This window comes from Myxine glutinosa, chromosome 4, assembly GCF_964187855.1.
Source record: "Myxine glutinosa chromosome 4, kmMyxGlut1.1, whole genome shotgun sequence".
NCBI lineage: Eukaryota > Metazoa > Chordata > Myxini > Myxiniformes > Myxinidae > Myxine > Myxine glutinosa.
In genome coordinates, this window is record NC_136264.1 from 71,979,105 (window position 1) to 71,999,788 (window position 20,684).

At 45.2% G+C, this 20,684-nt stretch overlaps 1 protein-coding gene across 1 annotated transcript; it reads right to left on the bottom strand.

Annotated features, from left to right (window-relative positions):
- Positions 1-1,285: 1,285 nt before the first annotated feature.
- Positions 1,286-9,581, bottom strand: RPL34 (ribosomal protein L34). The gene is made up of 4 exons (XM_068112532.2): positions 9,487-9,581; positions 7,690-7,789; positions 3,264-3,367; positions 1,286-1,422 (listed from the first exon to the last, which is right to left on the bottom strand). Exons 1-4 carry the CDS (start codon positions 9,549-9,551, stop codon positions 1,344-1,346), a joined length of 348 nt encoding a protein of 115 aa, XP_067968633.1. The 5' UTR covers positions 9,552-9,581; the 3' UTR covers positions 1,286-1,343.
- Positions 9,582-20,684: the final 11,103 nt, after the last annotated feature.

Sequence of the window (20,684 nt, forward strand, 5' to 3'; positions counted from 1 at the left end):
ACCACGGTGCCCGAAAAAGGCCAACCCCCCCCCCCCCCCCCTTGTGGGGAAAAATGGCCTCTAAAGTGGTTTTATTCACGTTCTGTGTGGACAAATGAATAAACGGACCCAAATGCAATAACCTCTCCTCTGGCGAGGATAACTAGAAAACGTTTGAAAACGCAAAGCCCATCCACGTCCGCTTTGTATTTAGACGTCTTCTTCTTCCGTATGCGAAGCATGACGAAAACAGCAAAAAAAAAAAATACAAAATTAAAATTCACGCTTTTATGCAGCCTTGACCTTTTGATCTATTAAACAAACAAAAAAAATAGGTTTTAGCTTTTGATTAGTGAACCAATAGGCAAATTCTTTAAATCTCAGGTCAATCAGATGAATGTTGATGATTTTGTGACGCCGACCCCTTTGACCAAATTATTAATGTCTTCTCCATATTCTCATAAAAAAGCTTTGTTGAAAATTTGCTGACAAAACTAAAGCTCAAATGGTAAATACTTTGTGGCCCAGACGGACACACGGAAGTGATTGCAAAACCCACCGAGACGGGCCAATTCGGAGAAATTACAAATACTAGCAGCTAGACATACCTTACTGACAGTTCAACCAGTGACATCTGGTTGGATTTGTTCACAATCACTGATCTGACTGGCATTAAAACTCAACAGTAAGAAGTTGAATACTGCAAGTCAAAGATTTGACAAGTTATTGTCCATTTTCGGTGCTTACCTTGTGTAACACTTCTGATAATCGAGATCTGGTTTCAGAGTGCATTTCTTGACCGAAGCAATGAACTGTGGGGCGATTCTCTGCTCTATACTATCCCAAAGCTTCCATCTTTCAGATCATTTAAATCGCGCCAAACAAATTGCACAAAATTGCATAATTAGGCCAGTTTCAGGGGGAACAATGTGTATAAAACAATGCACAGCCGCTGCCATATTGGATCGGTGAGCAAGAGACCCGTTTCAACCGAGACGACAAACGTTTGCCACCTCCTCACGAGCGACACGACATCTATGGAGGGAAGACCGTAACACGGCATTTGAAACCATTTCTTTGGCCATTGTTCTCCAATTAATGTGCAAAGAAAAATGTGGGAACTTGGTGATTTCTCATCACAATATTTTTATGTACTTCTGGTAATATCAAGTTACCTCCAAAAAATTGCCCAAGAATGGCACGAGATTTTGGCTGACGGAATATTAGAGGCATGTGTGTGTCCCTGCAAGCCATCTCACAAGCCAAACTTGTATAGTTATCCTAAAATAAGCACAACAATCAATAAAACAGTTTGAAGGTTTTTAATTTTTTTCCCGAAGACATCAAGTGCAAACAAACAACATTCACTTGGACTTCTGTGTTTGAGCCTTCAAGACCTTGACCACAATCTTCTGCTCTTCAATCAGAAAAGCTCGTTTTATTCTGCAACAAGAACAGTTAAAAAAAAAAAAGACAAACAATCTTAAGTTCCATTACCAACACAAGGGGGTACCCAATCAAAAAAAACAGTAATCATGACATTAGAATAACTAAAACACAAACAAAACTAGAGCTTCCAGGGAAGCAGAACTCAACTGAACTGACTGGACAACTTTAAAGTAGGTCAGTTGTCTGTACTAGATTTGACTTAAATGAAAAGCCAACAACCTTGTGTAAAAATTTTAAGGTCCTTGTATCCTCATACTTGCCCTTGTTTTACAATTGATACAATGTTACATTTTGCAACAATGTTGCAGAAATATAGTTGTGCAGATAAAAGGAAACGGGTGTAATTCGCTTTCAAAGTCACCCACCCCCACATCTTGTCCCAGTGAACATGCCCACAAAATGTCGCACGTGCATATTTAAGTGACGTCAGAAGAAATTGTGGGGAATCCTTGTCATGAAAGTTATAGGGAAAATGTATATGGACATCTCATATACATGCTAATCATTGAGAAAAATGTTACCTGACTGCCAGAAACTACGGCTGCAAACGTGACGATGCATCTCTAAGCTTTGCAACAATATTGCAGAAATAGAATTGAGTAGGAGTAAATGTTTCATGATATTTATATATGTCAAATGAATACAAAATATATAACGTCGTTTCGGAGCTGAAAACAATATGGCGGCCTATGGCGGCCATTTTGTGACGGGTCAGGTTGGAATGCAATAGCAACCTACCTTGTGTGGTAAGGGTTAAACATTCTAGGTTTGATCAAAATCTGTTAATATTTGTGGACGCTAGAGTGTTAACGTCGTTTTCATGACCAAAAACAAAATGGTCGCCTAAGTCCGCCATTTCTCAACGGATCGGGCTGAAATGTAATACCAACCTGCTCCTTGGGGTAAGGATGCTGCATGTCAAGTTTGATCAGAATCGGTTGATATTTGTGGACGCTGGAGTGTTAAAGTAGAAAAGTTGACAGACGATGACGATGACTACGACGACAGACACCGGACGCCGGAGGGTTCAGTATGCGATGAACTCAACTGGACGGTAGTCCAGTTGAGTTTAAAAAACACACCAAAAAAAAAAAAAAACACAAAAAACAAACAAACAAAAAAACACACAAACACACACGATGTATACACAAAGAATTAAGTTAAGCACCCCCCCCGTTTTTTTACAACCTCGCACATTACAAGTTTGTTGTCGTCAAAACAGTGTAATATACCCATGATATTGCTATATTTTCTGGAGAAGTGATATTATGGTCACATAAAAACATAACAATCATGCCGTTTTCAATATTTTATTCTGCATAATTTAAGGTGAAATTTTTTGGGAATTTTAGGCATATTTTCACCTCAATTTAAGTATGGAGCTATAGGTCCATCACGGACAGTGTGGATGACGTTTATGTTTTCTAACGTACAGTCATTGTTCTGAGAAGACCTCTAGCGATCTTTGCGTCAATAACGTGTGTAGGACCCACGTGATCGGATCACTGACTCAACCAATCACTTTTTTTCACTTTGATCACTCAATTTCATCAATGGATAATTGCTAATGTCATACCAATCATTATTTGATCTCACATACCTTAGAATATATGCCAATGTATACATATACACAAAGAATATATATTAGGGGGTGCTTACCTTAATTCGTTGTGTAGGGGTGCTTAACTTAATTCTTTGTGTATATTTGAAAATAATACTCATAAGTACAGTAGAAGTGGATATACAGATCAATTACTGAAACTGACAGTAACTCAATCTCAGAATGTAAAATTCAATACCTCAAATAAGCCCCGAACCCCAAAAATTCCTCATACCTGTCTCGAACACATTTGGCGCACATCGATCCTCCATATGCACGCGAGACATGCTTTCTCGTCTTGGAGAGCCTTTTAAGCACAGCTGGTCGCACGGCTTTGATCTGTGCAGACACAAGTTACACTAGGACCTAACTACCAGTAATAATACAAGAAACTACAAGATGCATGCTAATTAAATAATCCAAAGTGGCTCACAGGTGTAATATTCAAGGCCGTTGAGAATCACAAAACACTTTTACCACACTGATGAGTCACACTGAAACTTCAGAACATAGTACAACTACAAAAAAAATTACCATAAAGCTAAACTCGCTTTAAAACAGTAGAAATCAAAAGAAAGCATTTACATGCTGAATAACAGTAGAAAACGAATGTAACCTAAACTGGATATCTGCCGAGCAAACCTTAAATCGTGAATATCAAAGATGCAAAAACATGAAAGAACAGGAATAAAAGACAAATTTAAGGAATGCAAGCCTTTTAAAAGTGGTTTATTATAAAGCAAACCAGAGTGGAGTCTGACATTTAATAAAGAAAAAACAGGATGGAGGGGGTTTCAGTTTTCTTTCATTTACACTTCCAACTCTGTTACTGGCAACGACTTAAATATCCATTTCGACATGTCCTAAAATGTAGGCCTGCTTGCAAATATGTTGGTCGATGCTCGGGCCATGACTAATATCCATTGGTGTGTGAACGCTACCTGACACCATTAATGTGGAACAACAAATGCAATGCCTGATTCTTACCTATGCCACAGAAGGTGGGTGGACGTTACGTTTTCACCTGTTTGTTTGTTTGTCTGTCAGTCCGTCTGTGAGCACGAGATCTCAAAAGGTTAAAGACAGATTTGGCTGAAACTTGGTTGGAAGGTAGGGTGTGCGACAAGGACCAATTATCTTGAATTTGGAGAAAATCCAGATACGGATACAATAACTATTTAGGTGATTCTTCACCATTGAGAGGTAGGGTCAAAAACGATATGCAGTATAGTCGGACCCCAAAATACGTTCCTGGAAAATGCACGAATGTGGAGGAATTGTTTCAATGGGAAAAGAGGGAGGAGGATAGGTTCCTGATTCATGGAAAATTCTGTGAATGTCGAGGAATTGATTCAATGGGGAAAAGGACAGCTACAGTCACGTGAAAAAGTAAGTACACCGCATGTAAAGTTTTGACTTTTTCAACATATTTCAACATACAGCTATTTGATCTTCATTTCAACAATATTGATAGATAAAGGTGATATAATATAACAAATATCATGAAACATTTACATTTTGTAGTCCACTGTATAATTTAAATAAACATAAATACAAATTTTGCATGTGGAAAAAGTAAGTACACCCTTGGCTCTAATAGGTGGTATTGCCCCCTTTGGCAGAAACAACCTCAAGTAGGCGTTTCTTATAACTGTCTACCAGTCTCTGACATCGACTGGGAGAAATTTTTGCCCACTCCTCCATGCAGAATTCTTTCAGCTGTGCGATGTTTGAGGGGTTTCTTGCATGCACAGCTCGTTTCAAATCCCCCCACAACATATCGGTGGGATTTAGATCCGGGCTTTGACTTGGCCATTCCAGAACCCTCCATTTCTTTCTTTTCAGCCATTCCTTGGTGGATTTACTGGTATGTTTCGGGTCATTGTCATGTTGCAAGGTCCACCTTCGGTTGAGCTTCAACTTTCCGACAGATGGCCTCACATTATCCTCAAGCACCCTCTGGTACAATGAAGAATTCATAGTGGATTACATGATGGTGAGCTGCCCAGGCACAGATGCAGCAAAGCTGCCCCAAACCATAATATTTCCACCACCATGCTTTACAGTTGGTATCAGGTTCTTGTGGTCAAATGCTGTCTTTGGTTTTCACCAAACATGTCTTCTGGTACTGTGTCCAAATAGCTCTACCTTTGACTCATATGTCCAGAGCACATTGTTCCAGAAGTGCTGGTCTTTGCCGAGGTGTTCATTGGCAAACTTTAGTCTTGCCCTGATGTTCTTTCTGGACAGCAAAGGTTTCCTCCTTGCACACCTCCCATGTAGATCAAACTTGTGCAGCCTCTTTCTAATGGTAGACTCAAGCACTTTGACATCAACAGTGGCAAGAGCTACCTGTAGGTCCTGTGATGACATTCTGGGGTTCTTCGAGACTTCTTTCAGCATCTTGCGGTCTGTTCTCGGGCTGAACTTGATGGGGCGGCCTAGCCTGAACAAGTTGGCAGTTGTTTGGAATCTTCTCCACATGTAGATGATCTTCTGGACAGTCGAATGATTGATTTCAAATTGTTTGGAGATCTTTTTAAATCCCTTCCCAGACTCGTAGACATCTATAACCTTCTTTCTGAAAGCCTGAGAGCTCTTTTGATCTCGGCATGGTGACGCCGCACACTTCAACAACAAAGAGCAAACCAAACGAAATGTCTGAGGTTTAAATAAGACAGGTTCCTCCAAGATCCTCTCTAACGATGTTCTCATCATTTGCACCTGAGCTGGTGCACCTGATTCTAATTTTAGGTATTTGAAGTAGTGATAAATGTCGGGGTGTACTTACTTTTTCCACATGCGAAATTTGCATTTATGTTTATTTAAATTATACAATGGACTACAAAATGTAAATGTTTCATGATATTTGTTATACTAGGGCATGCCCGTACTATATATATATCTAAAATTATATCCCCCCCCTCTATTTACATGAAATGGTTTGGTCCAAAGCGAACGGCTTGCGAGTACGGTGACAATCCCCCCCCTCTATTTACATGAAATGGTTTGGTCCAAAGCGAACGGCTTGCGAGTACGGTGACAATCCCCCCCCCCTCTATTTATATGAAATGGTTTGGTCCAAAGCGAACGGCTTGCGGAGTTTGGTAAAGAAATCGCCATAGCGTGCACAAAGGCGCAGGAAAGCGAAAGAATGGCAAATTAGTTTTAATTAGTTTTAAAACATAGTTTAACGCCAACATAGTTTGCCAACGTGAAATAAATGAATACGCTCTCAAATGTGCCGTCCGAGGCAGAGTCTGTTCGGCACGTTCGGCACACGTGATAGCTCGCTGCTCTCTGATTGGTTGAATCGTTTTTTGGACATAGCTCGGTAACTACTTGTCCGATTAATATGAAACCTTGAAAAGGCACATCCTCGGGTCCCCAGCAATATACCTGGCAAGTTTAAAGTATATCGGACCCGTGGTTGTCGAGAAACAGCGGTCACAGACAAACAAACAAACACACACACACACACAGACACACAGACACACACACACACAGAGATTGCTGGAATTATAGATAGATTATATCACCTTTATCTATCAATATTGTTGAAATGAAGATCGAATAGCTGTGTTGAAATATGTTGAAAAAGTCAAAACTTTACATGGGGTGTACTTACTTTTTCACGTGACTGTAATTGCACTAATAGATGAGGTGGAGTGTTTTCATTCAGTCCAGTAACTCGCGGGGGATGACGTGTTACGCAGCTGGTTGGATATCCCGCAAAGCCATGTTTACAGTGTTAATGGTGGTATATCCTGCCAAGCCATGTTTACAGGGTGAATGATGGGACATCCCGAGAAGCCATGTATACAGTGTCAATGGTGGGGCATCCCGCGAAGCTCACGTATAGCGTGGCTAAAATATTTTTATGTGGCCGTGAAAAGCTGTGAAAACGTGAAGCACAGTGCTGCAAATGTAGAAGCAGGTAATGCAGGGAAGATTTTTATTTGCGTGTATCCAGTTGCTTTGTGTGTGGCTGATGGAAAAAAAAGATTTTTGAACAAGTGAAAAACCACGAATACGCGGAACCAGTGAATGTCAGGTCAGGGTCTGACTGTATTCAGTAAAAGCTGTGTTAGTAAATTTTGTATGCGATTCTTCACCATTGTGTGCTCCGACAAAAAAACGATTTATAGTATGATGTTTCAAAACGTTGTGAAAAAATCATGACAAAACGTGGTGGATGAGTTGAGTAGGTGGCAAGAACAAGCAGATTAAATTTTGGTGATAAGAAGAAGCAGATCCAGCCCATCAGTGGGATACAAACGTACACGGTTCAGCATGATAGTGAAATGCGCTCGACCAAGTGCCGTTGTAGTCCTAAATATTATTTTGCAGTTAATCAGGGACTTGACTCTAGCATGCCATGATTTGCTCTCCCTTCCAATCCTCCAAGACTTGCAGCCTAACACCAACTCATGCAATAGCCTATGGATGTCCAAAATCTCTTCTAACCTCAGGCTTTGCCTCCCTCTATACCTGTACATCAGGTTTCCTTATCCGTTTCTGCCTGTATCCTGTTCTTATTGTCAGCACATCTACCAGCTATCCATTTTTTGTCCAACTCTTCCAAACACGAAGGACCTCTGTATGAAAAACTTGAAAAATCCCAGAGCACCAGGAAATTTACAAATGGTTATTGCACTTACCCCACGCAATCTTCCAGGACAAATCCCGCAGGCAGATTTTGGTGCTTTTCCCACCTTTTTCATGTAAAGGTACACCAGCCGCCCCCCAGGAGTCTTGGACCTGCGGATAAACAAATTGCCAAATTTAGCTCAACAACAACAACAAAAAAAAACAAGAGTAGTAAACAAAGAGAGTAATGCAATTGGATGTTGTAAAAGGAACAATATTATTTGTCTCATGGGAAGATGGAACATAAATGACAAAGCAGCACCGCCATTGGTAAGTGACTCAAAGTGGGTTAAACGTGAGTAAGAGAAAAGGGTAGCAATTTGATCTTGGGGACTTGTATAGAACTGCAGTGGATCAAAGGTCCATAATGAAAATAAAAAGGCATCTTGGTGTTCAGATCAGTCAAATGATCAATTGTTAAACAAATAGAAGAACAATTTGTTAATAATCAAAACATCACAGCCATCATCCTTTCATAGGAGGAACATGGCTGATTGTTTGCCTCATTTCTGGAGGCACAGGTGTTCTACTGATGCAGTGTCCCCTATAAGTTAAAGAGCATGGATCTGTAAGTTGTTCATGGTGCCAGCAATAGATCGCCTACTCTTCATGAAGAACAAACACCGTGCGATCATTAACATCTACCAACTAATGCCGGCAGATGGGACACAGCTTCTGTCTTTCTAGCAGATTTTGCTCTGCATATAGAACACCAGAATAAAAGTTCATAAAAAACCACCTTTAGAGGCCATTTTTTTCCCCGCAAGCGGGGGTTGGCCTTTTTCGGGAACTGTGGTTGTTGTTGTTTTTTCGGTCCCCTTTTTGAAGCAATGTTTTACGGCCGGATGCCCTTCGACGCCAACCCTTTTTGCCGCCTTTAACGACAAGCAGGGAATTACCAGTGAACCAGAACCAGTGAAGTGAATAAAAGTTCATAGTTGGGTCAATATTCAAACCAAGGCAACAATGAGTGCGCACACTTCAAACGTTTCAGGGGTGAGGCAAAGACTGATGGTGCAACTATCAGACACGAATAAATCAAAAGCAAAGGCTAAAATTTCCAACAGGTTCCTCCTCTATTCAAACCGACCCCCTCTCAAAACATTCATCCAACTAGAACGGCACTCGGTAGAGCGCATTCCTTCACCACCTGAACAGTTTTGTTTTGTATCCCAATGATGGGCCAGATGTGGATTCGGGCCCAAACCAAAATGTAATCAGCTTGTTCTTGTCACCTTACCAACTCATCCACCAAGTTTAGTCATAACTCGTCCATAACTTTTTTTTTAATATAAAGTTATTTATCGCTTTTTGCCCGATCTCTCATTGGTGAAGAATTACTTAAAAATTAAATAGTTCTCGTATCTGAATCCATATTCAGATCTTCACCAAAATCAAATCGATTAGTCCTTGTCACACACACAACCGGTCCACCAAGTTTCGTCCAAGTCCGTCCACAACGTTTTGAGATAGCCTGCCATATATCATTTTTGGCCCAATCTCCCAATGGTGAAGAATCACTTAAAAATTATAGTAGCCGGATCCGGATCTTCACCAAAATAATTTCGTCCTCGTCACATAAACTACCTCTCTGTTAAATTTCGGCCGAATACGTCCACAACTTTTTGAGATATTTTGTTGACAAACAGACAGGGGTGAAAACATAACCTCCATCCACCTTCGGTGGCAGAGGTAAAAAGTTTACAAACGGAGTGGAGAAATGTAAACAATAGTGTAAAAAAGTTGCACCAAGCAAATAAACAAGTAAGCCTCGAAAGAACACCCGCAGCAAAGCATCTGACACGCACAGTCTCCTCTTATTGGACGCTGTGTTGTAGCTCAGACGCCGGCGGTATGTCAATCGCTGCACCATCGTGGATTCTGAATGCACAAGGAAAGAAGATAAAAGATGATAGGCATGTAATAAATAAATAAATAAATAAACCCGAAACATCTGGCAATGGATAGAATAAGCATCTTGCATATATACTGGTCATGATCATGTTAACTCGGGGTTACAATGAAACTCGGGGAAACTTAAACTGATTAGCTTTTTTGACCATAATAATTAACTAAAATACAGGAGATAAGTTCCAGCCCTCCAATCTTAATAAATCACAAATTATACTGTTGCGAATATGGAATTTGGCCTCCATATCCGCTTGTAAATATTCCCCTATTTTCTCCAATACTCCCCAACTTTCCCCAATCCCCCATTCCCTAGTCCCATTGCATGTAAATAACAATCAGTAGAGCCGACCTTCCCCTTATTCCCCCATTAAATGTCGTGCCCAGGTCCACCGCACCACACGTAGACAACTTTCGGACATCTTCCTAGTTATTCTTAGTCTATGTCAGTTAAGGCCTCGTTTCCATTAATTATGACTCTTCGTTGCACCAGAATGTGATTATATGGCACCAGTAGTGAGTTTAGGACCTTTCCCATACCTCCTCCCATCTTCTTCCCCGTCTACAACAACAGAGGGGCACGGCGCTGCGCGGGGGGGGAGTGTGCGTCCTCCCACCGGCTCGGTTCGCCGCCATCGACAATGCGCTCCAGACGATGCGCTCCAGACCATGCGCTCCACGGGGTTACCACGAAGGGGCTCCTTGTCAGCTCCTCGTCAAGGGCGGAGCCTGGTAAACCCCCCGCACGCACCCAATGAGAAGCAACGTGCCGATTCCACGAGGCGGAGCTAACGAGCCGAGGGCGTGTCACTCCCCGCCGGATATACGCGGCCCCGCGCCGGATGTGACGTCAGATGCGCCCCTAGCTGGAGAAAGAACGTTGCCTACGACCGCTGAGAGGAAGAGAACCCGCCTGTGAAAGAACGTTACCACCTCGAGCGCTGTGCAACCTTCCGCATCTTTGGACCGGACCGGACCGTACTGTACCCTGCCCCGAGCCCAGGAGGACCTGGAGCCATCGATCCTGCCTTTCCTAGCCATCAAACCCCCGTGTGAGTCAGCCGTTGTCCCGTGTGTCTGTCGTCTGTCCGGGGTTAATATAAGAGTGTGTCTAAGTGCCTGTCTTCCTGTAATATACCTCTAGCCCCTGTAATCTAACCTTTTCCGTACGAATATACTTGAGAATCGAAACATTGGTGTCGTATTGTGTTATTGTAATCCAGCCGGGTGTCTTCTTTTTCTTATTGAGCCAGCGTGGCGCGGCTTCGTCAACGTCGAGTATAATCGGTAACTTGTGCAGACGTGGTCATACCAAAACCGCTCGGTAAACTAACATCTAAGCCACGTCTGTAACAATTGGTGTCGAGGAGTGAGATTCGGACCCGGGACTAAATTAGTTAGGCCCAAATTTTGGGAGGGAAAATCGGTTCGGAGCGCGTACTGCGCTCGACAAAATCGAGCCGGAGCGCGGTCCCGCGGTTACTGCGCTCGACGAAATTATAACGGCGAAATTTCGAATTTGTGTTACGAAACTCGAATTTTGAAAGTCGCGCCATGGCGGATCAAGACGGCTGGGGTCCGGTAGGGGAGAGTGAAGCAGGGTCGGTCCAGGACCAAATTGAGGGACATGAGGGACATGAGGAGAGCGAAACAGCGAGGGTAGCAGGCACGCAAAATGGCGCCTCGCAAGAGCGCGCGGTAGCCGAGCCCGCTGTATCAACGGGCTTTAACATGCAGCCGATTGACATACAGGCCCTCATTGCGCAGCTACAGGCAGCTGTACAGATGAGTATGGGGAGCCAAATTGAGCGATTGGGTGAGCGGTTGGGGAACCGGATGGATGCTCAGAGTGAGCAAATGGGGGTAATGAGGGACGAAGCGAGGGGTACCAGTGAGGGGTTAGACAATAATTTTGAGGAGTTAGACAAGAAATTTGGGAAGTTAGACAATAATTTTGAGGGGTTAGACAACGGGATAAAAGAAGTGAAAAATGGGTTAATGGGGGTAGAAAATAGAATGGCTGCCCAGGAGAATCAGATAGAGGGAGTGAAAAATGGGTTAGAGGGGTTAGAAAACAGTATGGAAGGCAAATTGAGGGACATGAGGGACCAAGCGGAAAGGGAAGTTAAACAAATGGAGCAGCAGATAGAGGGGGTCAGAATGGGGGTAGAAACCAAACTGGATGCTCACAGGGAGGAAATGGAGCAGATGAGGGTGGCATCTGGGCAGGAGATGCAAGTGATGGGAGAGGAGATCAGAAGAGGAGTGAGTGAGGAGGTCGGAGGAGTGCGCGAGGAGGTGAGGCACTGTAAGGAGCACATGGAGAAGGAGGTGAGAAAGGGGACTGTAAAATTGCAAGGGGGCATAGAGGACCTGACGCAGGAGGTGGAGCAGCTGACGGTGGGACAAACGGAGTTAGTGGAGCAGGTTCAAAGGAACACTGCGGTATTAGGAGGTTTAAAGGCGACACAAAAAGAAATTAAAAACGACTTGATAGCGACACAGAGGCAATGTCAGATGATACGTGAGGGACTGACAACGAGGTTGGACGAGGTGGTAGAGGTAATGGAGACGAAGGACCGGCAGGTGAGGACGCACATGGAAACGGTCAAGGTAGCCTTGGAGGACGAGCTTGAGGAGACGTACCGGGGAATAAAAGAGGTGAGGCACAAATTAGAAGAAGTGGAAGAAGGGGTGAGCGAAATTAAGAAGCGACGGAGAGGGGATAACAAAGAGATAAAAGAGGAGATAAAAGAATTGGTCCAAAGTCTGTGTTTGGATCGTGATGTGCTCGTTAACCGGATGAGGGATTCGCAGGTGATGGAGGAGAAGCGAAGAGGAAGAGGACCCGGTGTAAGTGGTGACCAATATGGTCGTGCGTATGATGCGCCAGGTGATTTAAGAGGCTTGGGGGTCGAGATAGACCCAGGTGTTCGTGAGAGGCCGTTGGTGAAGTGTGCGACAGGTCTGGTGTGCGAAAATGGAGGTGTGCGAGAAAGTCCGACTCTGGGGTGTGTGAGGAAAAAGTGCGTGCCAAGGAGTGAGGGTGCTGGCGAGAGTGAGTCGGTCGTAGCGCGTGTGCGAGGGGGCACATGGAAGCGCGGTGTGGTGAGTGTTACAGAGGGTGTAACGGGAGAGTGTGCGCGAGAAAGGTGTGTAACGGACAGGTGCATGGGGAAAGAGTGCGCTGTCAAGAGTAAGGGTGAGTGCGCTGTCAGGAATGGAGGTGAAAGTAGTGAGAGTGACATGGAGCGTGAGTTAGTTGTGACAGGTGAGCGAGGATGTACACCTGGGATGGAAGGATGCACACCTGGAATGGTAGAGCGTGAGTGGGAATGCACGCTGGAGTTGGTGGTGAGGCACGTGGTTGGGTGTGCGAATGAGAGCACACCTGTGATTGTCACAGAGGAGGTGACCGAGGAGGGGGCGCGAAGCGGTGTATTGGTGAGGTGTGCGAGCAACGAATGTGTGCCAAAGTGTTCGGTGGTCAGGTGTGTGACCAAGGCTGTGAGTGGAATGGGTGTACCTGGGTGTGTAAGGAAAGGTACGAGGAGCATGGGCACGGCTGGATGTGTGAGCAAGGAACGGGCTGCGGGGTGTAAGCGTCCAGGTGAAGCATCGACGTTAGACGGGGTAGAGTTTAGAACGACTTATAGCCGAATCGGGCCCTCGGTGCGTGCTGGGCCTCGCTTTGAACGGCCGCGTCCGTGCTCCACTAGGCGGAGCGGGCAGCCCGATAGGAAGGGTCGTTATGGCGACCGCGTTTTGTTGAGACGTGCCGGCAGGTCGAGATCGGGACATTGGATGGCTCCACGCCGAGGTGGTGCGTGGGACCTCGGCCCGGGTAAGCCCCCGTCCCTGCCCCGAATGCCGGACGCATCCAGCCGCTGGCACAAAACAACCAGCATCCATTGCTTGGCTTCACGAAGCCGGGCTTTGGACAGGGATTGGCGCACCGAGAGGTATTAGTGAGTAGACTGGGTGATGAGGTTAGTGTTTTGGCCCCGAAATTAGAAAAAGACAAAATTTGATGATTGGCAAGGGATTGGCAGTAGTGATTGGCAGATGATGGGCAGTGATTGGCAAATTTTTAATTTGTTGAAATTTGATGTGCAAAATTGGTAGGGAGAGACCCCCGATGTGGTGGGATGGCAAATCCACCATCCCTCACAGGTGTGGGGGCAAAGGAGCAATAGCTTATGGGGTGTATGGCAGTGAAAACTAGCCCGGGTGGGTTAGGTTATATGGATAGGGCCCTAGAAGATGACATTAGGTAACGTTAAGTTTAGTTAGTGACTGATACCTGTAGTGGGGACGCAGGTAGATTAGTGTGGATGATAATGACGAGGGAGCGCAATAGTTTCAAGGGACGACTGGGAAGCGCAAGTTTCAGAAGGGAGTAGTTAGCTGAGATGATGCCGTGTTTGTGAGAATTGAACAGGTGTGATTGCACAGGTGTGCAACTGGACAGGTGTGTGGAGCAGTGTATGAGTAGTGAGTGTGTGGATCAGCGCGAATGCGCTTGGGGAGAGAAGGGTGCCGGTGGCACCAGGTGTGAGAGCACAGGTGTGCAAGTACAGGTGTGTGGAGAAAGTTGGAGTAAGTGGTACGGAGTGGTGTGCATGGTGCGAAGGTGTGGATGGGGGAAGAGTGGACCCCTTTCACGAGTACCCGGGGCGGGTAGTGTAAGTGCTAGGTAGAGGGTACAGGTAAATTGTGGTTGGATATTGGCACTTGTGGTGCGGTTGCAGAATGGTGTTGTGAATGGGTGCATTAGTGTTGTGGAAATGGCTGGGCGTGTAGCCTGTTAGTGTGTGTAGTTGGTTGAGCACTCCACCACTGTGAGGATGTCGGCCAGGTGAGGCCGCAGGTGGGCTCTGGGAGTCGGTAGAGTTGTGGATGGGGCCCGAGGATCCCGGGTGTGGATCGGGCAGCCCAGTGCCAGAGAGGGCACGGAGTGGGGAGAGAGCCAGAGGGCCTTCCCCTGGTAGTTAGGTTAGGGTAAGCTCGGAGGCAACTGCAGTGGTGGAGGTGTGCAGGTGGGTAGACCCATTGGGAGAGGTACACGTCGCAGCCCAGAAATTGTACGAGGGCACCGGGAGATGAATCGGGGGAGTGAGACCCCAAATTGAAGAGCACCACAGGTTGGCCAATGGGAATTGGTTTTTAGAACCCATAGTGTAAGAGGGCCAATGGTTTGGCCGGAGAAAGACCCCGGGTAGTGTAAAGTTGTTAAAGTCATTTAGGAGATAGTTAGGATTGATGAACCTGTCGCACCATACGCAGCCACTTACCTGTGGTGATGATGATGACTCCACACCTGTGTTTTCTTTGTTTTGTGCAGGAAATGAGATTGCTGTGAGGATTTGTGAGACGCATCACGACGTGGATGAGACATTGGGGTGATTCCATCTCTCCCTCCCTAGGAGGGACTGATGATGAATTGGTAATGGCAAATTTTGATGTTGAGTTGAAAATGGCAAATTTTGATGAGAGTTGAAAATGGCAAATTTGATTGGTTAGGAGGGAGAGAAGACGAATTTGGTTTATGGGAGGAACGGGGAAGACAGTAGGGATGTTTGTTGATTTGTAAAGTAGATGTTTATGGGTAGTGTTGTGTTTTGTGGATACAGTAAGGGGTAAGGGAGGGGCCATGTAGGTTACCTGGTGGGGGGGGGCGTACGATAGGAACGTACCTGTCTCACCTGGTTCCCATGTGCCCCCAGTGTGCATCATCTTGTATTGCGTGCACTTTTGCGCCCTTACCACCTTACTCACTTGTCTGCTTCTTTTGTCTCCCACCTCCGAGGATCTGGCTTTGGGGTAGAGAGAGAGGAGAGAGAGGTGCTGGCTGCGCAGTTGTGGGCCTGCACTTTCGCTGTTTGCTGCCGGGATCGATACACCATATGGACCGCAATGTTTGTGGCCACCCACAATGGACCGCAGTTCGTTTGCGGCCAAGCACCACCCGGGGATGGACCTATGGGTCAACGTGGCACCTATGCCATACAGGTGAACCACTTTTAGTTACCACCAAGTGCACCACAAGAAGAGCAAGAGACACCTGCAGGGTTAGGGGTTGTCGAATTTATTTTTAATCATTGAACAATGGTGACTGCACCGATTGGTGGTGGGGTGGTGCTTTTGATGCTCGGGAAGGGTGCTCTGCACGTTATTAAAGGCCGTCGGCCACAGAGCACTCGTGGGTTGGTGTATCGATGTTGGCAAGCGCTCTCTCTCTCTATGCATAACATCTGCATGTGTCCCTCCAAAAACAGGTCCTGGATCGTAGTGTAAATAGCAGCGTAGTCTTGTAAATAATGCTCCCTACCGGCTGTATGTTTAGTTTGAGAATTCTTTCCGGATTCGGTTATCCTGTGGGTGTGTTTCTGTGAGGAGAAGGGTGCAACGTCGCAGGGGGACATATTTACTCATTTGTGAATATCTGTAAAACTGTCGCACTCAGGGTAGAGTTAATAGTAGAGGGAACTACATTGCGTGCCACACTAAAGTAGGTAAAAATTTATCGGGTCGGGACGCCCCGAGGGTAGAGAAGGGTGCAATGTTGCGAATATGGAATTTGGCCTCCATATCCGCTTGTAAATATTCCCCTATTTTCTCCAATACTCCCCAACTTTCCCCAATCCCCCATTCCCTAGTCCCATTGCATGTAAATAACAATCAGTAGAGCCGACCTTCCCCTTATTCCCCCATTAAATGTCGTGCCCAGGTCCACCGCACCACACGTAGACAACTTTCGGACATCTTCCTAGTTATTCTTAGTCTATGTCAGTTAAGGCCTCGTTTCCATTAATTATGACTCTTCGTTGCACCAGAATGTGATTATATGGCACCAGTAGTGAGTTTAGGACCTTTCCCATACCTCCTCCCATCTTCTTCCCCGTCTACAACAACAGAGGGGCACGGCGCTGCGCGGGGGGGGAGTGTGCGTCCTCCCACCGGCTCGGTTCGCCGCCATCGACAATGCGCTCCAGACGATGCGCTCCAGACCATGCGCTCCACGGGGTTACCACGAAGGGGCTCCTTGTCAGCTCCTCGTCAAGGGCGGAGCCTGGTAAACCCCCCGCACGCACCCAATGAGAAGCAACGTGCCGATTCCACGAGGCGGAGCTAACGAGCCGAGGGCGTGTCACTCCCCGCCGGATATACGCGGCCCCGCGCCGGATGTGACGTCAGATGCGCCCCTAGCTGGAGAAAGAACGTTGCCTACGACCGCTGAGAGGAAGAGAACCCGCCTGTGAAAGAACGTTACCACCTCGAGCGCTGTGCAACCTTCCGCATCTTTGGACCGGACCGGACCGTACTGTACCCTGCCCCGAGCCCAGGAGGACCTGGAGCCATCGATCCTGCCTTTCCTAGCCATCAAACCCCCGTGTGAGTCAGCCGTTGTCCCGTGTGTCTGTCGTCTGTCCGGGGTTAATATAAGAGTGTGTCTAAGTGCCTGTCTTCCTGTAATATACCTCTAGCCCCTGTAATCTAACCTTTTCCATACGAATATACTTGAGAATCGAAACATTGGTGTCGTATTGTGTTATTGTAATCCAGCCGGGTGTCTTCTTTTTCTTATTGAGCCAGCGTGGCGCGGCTTCGTCAACGTCGAGTATAATCGGTAACTTGTGCAGACGTGGTCATACCAAAACCGCTCGGTAAACTAACATCTAAGCCACGTCTGTAACAATACAATTTAATAAGGAAGAATAATACTTAATAATGGATGAAAGCAAGTACTACATATATTTAATTATTTACACACAAATAAAATTTACTCCTCCCTTGTCCCTGAATGTGTGGCCCTCGAACATCTGAGGTCTTTGCTCCAAGCTGACAGATCTCTCAATCCAGGCCGGTGCCAATAAACCGGACATCATCGAACAGAATCCTTCACCTCATCTAGAATACTAGGACGTACCCGTACGTGGGTGCCCGTTCCTTGCCAAAAAAAAAAAAAAAAATGTCTTCGCCCATGCATGCATGGGCGTGCCCATGGGCCCATGGGCGTGCCCGTAAGTGCGTTATGTGACCGTACAATGAATGTATCGTCCCGACGCCGCAGCTCGGATGGCGCTGCAGTTAATCGGGCCTGTATCGGCAGAGTTATTATAAACGTGTACTACAATCGATCGTACCTTACAGCGTCTGCTCGCCACGTTCAGCATCAGTACGTCGTCACTATGACTATCCGTAAGTCCGGAAGTGACGTCCTCATTTGACTGTCCGGAAGGTCGCATATCGCAGTTACGATGAATCGCAAATTAGTTTTAATTAGTTTTAAAACATAGTTTAACGCCAACATAGTTTGCCAACGTGAAATAAATGAATACGCTCTCAAATGTGCCGTCCGAGGCAGAGTCTGTTCGGCACGTTTGGCACACGTGATAGCTCGCTGCTCTCTGATTGGTTGAATCGTTTTTTGGACATAGCTCGGTAACTACTTGTCCGATTAATATGAAACCTTGAAAAGGCACATCCTCAGGTCCCCAGCAATATACCTGGCAAGTTTAAAGTATATCGGACCCGTGGTTGTCGAGAAACAGCGGTCACAGACAAACAAACACACAGAGATTACTGGAATTATAGATAGATTTACCTCCGCCTACCAAAGGTGGATGGAGGTTATGTTTTCACCCTTGTCTGTTTGTGAGCAGGACATCTCAAAAAGTTGTGGACGGATTCGGATGAAACTTATTGGACAGGTTGCGTGTGTGAGAAGGTATAATTGATTAAATTTTGGTGAAGATTCGAATCCGGATAACAGAATTTTTTTTAGCGATTCTACACCATTAAGTGATAGGGCCAAAAACGATATGCGGTACAGCACGATATCTCAAAAAGTGACAGATGGATTCGGGTGAAACTTGGTGGACAGACTGGGTATGTGACAAGGACGAAATGATTCGATTTCGGTGAAGATCTGGATACGAGAATTTTTTAAAAATTTTTAAAGTGATTCTTCGCCATTAATCGAGAGATTTGCTCAAAAACGAAATACAGTACCATATCTCAAAAAGTTGTGGCCAAGTTATGACAACACTAGGTGTACGAGTTGGTTTGGCGACAAGAACAAGCAGGTTACATTTTGGTTGAGGTCCGAATCCAGATCCGGCCTATTGGTGGGATACAAAACTTAAACTGTTCAGCCTGGCGGAGGTATGCACTCTACGGAGGAGTACCTTTATAGTTACCTCCGCCACCAAAGGTGGATGGAGGTTATGTTTTCACCTCTGACTGTTTGTCCGTTTGTTTGTGAACAAAATATCTCAAAAAGTTGAGGACGGATTCGGACGAAATTTGGCAGAGAGGTAGTGTATGTCGCAAGGACGAAATGATTCGATTTTAGTGAAGATCCGGATCTGGCTACTGGAATTTTTAAAGCGATTCTTCACTATTGGGAGATGGGGCCAAAAACGACATGTAGCAGGATATCTCAAAAAGTTGTGGACGGATTTGGACGAAACTTGGTGGACCGGTTGGGTGTCTGACAAGGACAAATAGATTCGATTTTGGTGAAGATTTGAATATGGATTCGGATATGAGAATTATTTAATTTTTTTAAGTGATTCTTCACCATTGGGAGATCTTCAGATGGGGCCAAAAACGATACATTGCAGAATATTTCAAAAAGTTATGGATGGAATTGGACGAAACTTGTTCGACAGGTTGCGTGTTTGACAAGGAAGAATCGACTCAATGTTGGTGAGGATCCGGATCCAACTAGTAGAATTTTTTAATCGATTCTTCACCATTGAGTGATATGGCCAACCAGGGGTTTGCTCTCGACCGAATGCCGTTCTAGTTTGTACAGTTTTTGTCACATCTGAGGAAGGACATAGCTCTACCATAGAGAGGGTACAGCGTGGGTATGGTAGATTGATTCTGGGCCTAGCTAGACTAAGCTACGAGGAGTGGCTGAAGGAGACGGGACTTTATACATTGGAAAGGAGGCGATATGGTAGACATGTTTAGCAAAATGAAGGGTACAGACATGGAGAAAACAAGTGCAGAAAGGACAGTGATAGGACCAGGAGCCTTGCCCTTAGCCTAGGAGTAAAGAAGAAGATTTGGGACATTAAGAAGGCAAGGGGTCTTTCACTCAAAAGTAGTTAATCCATGGAATGGTCTGCCTGGAAAGGTTGCGCTGGCATGAACAGCAAGTAAATTTAAACTGCAACCTGATAAGTATTAGAATGCAGAAACATTTCAGATCGAGGATTAACATTGTCATTGGCAAGACGGCACAGGCTTGATGGGCCAAATGTCTTAGTCCGGTGTTTAAATGCCTCGACTCGCAAGCAAGGCCTAGAGCAAGGCCTAGCGCCCGAGCCGAGCACAAACGTGGAAGGTATGTCCGGGTAACGAGTTTGAAACAACGGCTTACACAAAACGTCACCAACACATTGTACTCATGACAAATGAAACCTAATACAAAACTATCAACTTAACAACAACGGAAAGCTTCGCCTCGCTTTAATGAAGGGTTGGTGTGAACGAAAATCATTACAGATTAAGCTAGATGGCGCCAGATTGTGAAATTCCTCTCAGTGGAAATCAACTCGCCGCCATACCTTTGCCTTGCCGTGGGAGGAAGACGGAAGTCAACTTGCACTTCGATTTCCCCGATCAATGTTTTATCTGTTTAAAATAGCATTAAACTATTTCGCTGATATGAATTTAGGGAAAGGATATAAATGTTTAAATTTACTCAAAAGATTGCTCAAATGTTCGATTTCCGGGGAACGGCTTCCGGTCTGGAGGGAACAGGAAACTTAAAGTACACTCGCGGTTTTTTTGTTTTTTTGTAAAGAAATAGTTTTCTTCTTTTCAACAGGTAATATCTACATCCGTTGCCGATTCAAGGTATTAAAATTTAGTGTACAAGCACAAGTACCGTCTAATAAGTATTCCGGCGGTGTATAGGGTTTGGAAGTGGGTACTCACAAAATCAACCACAAATGTTCCGTTTCTCTTATCTTACACTTTAAAAGTACCTGTAGTTAGAATGAATTTTTGAGAAGAAATATTAACTATTGTTTACACTATATTACTGATGTAAAAGGACGAGGTTCTCAAATAATTGTTC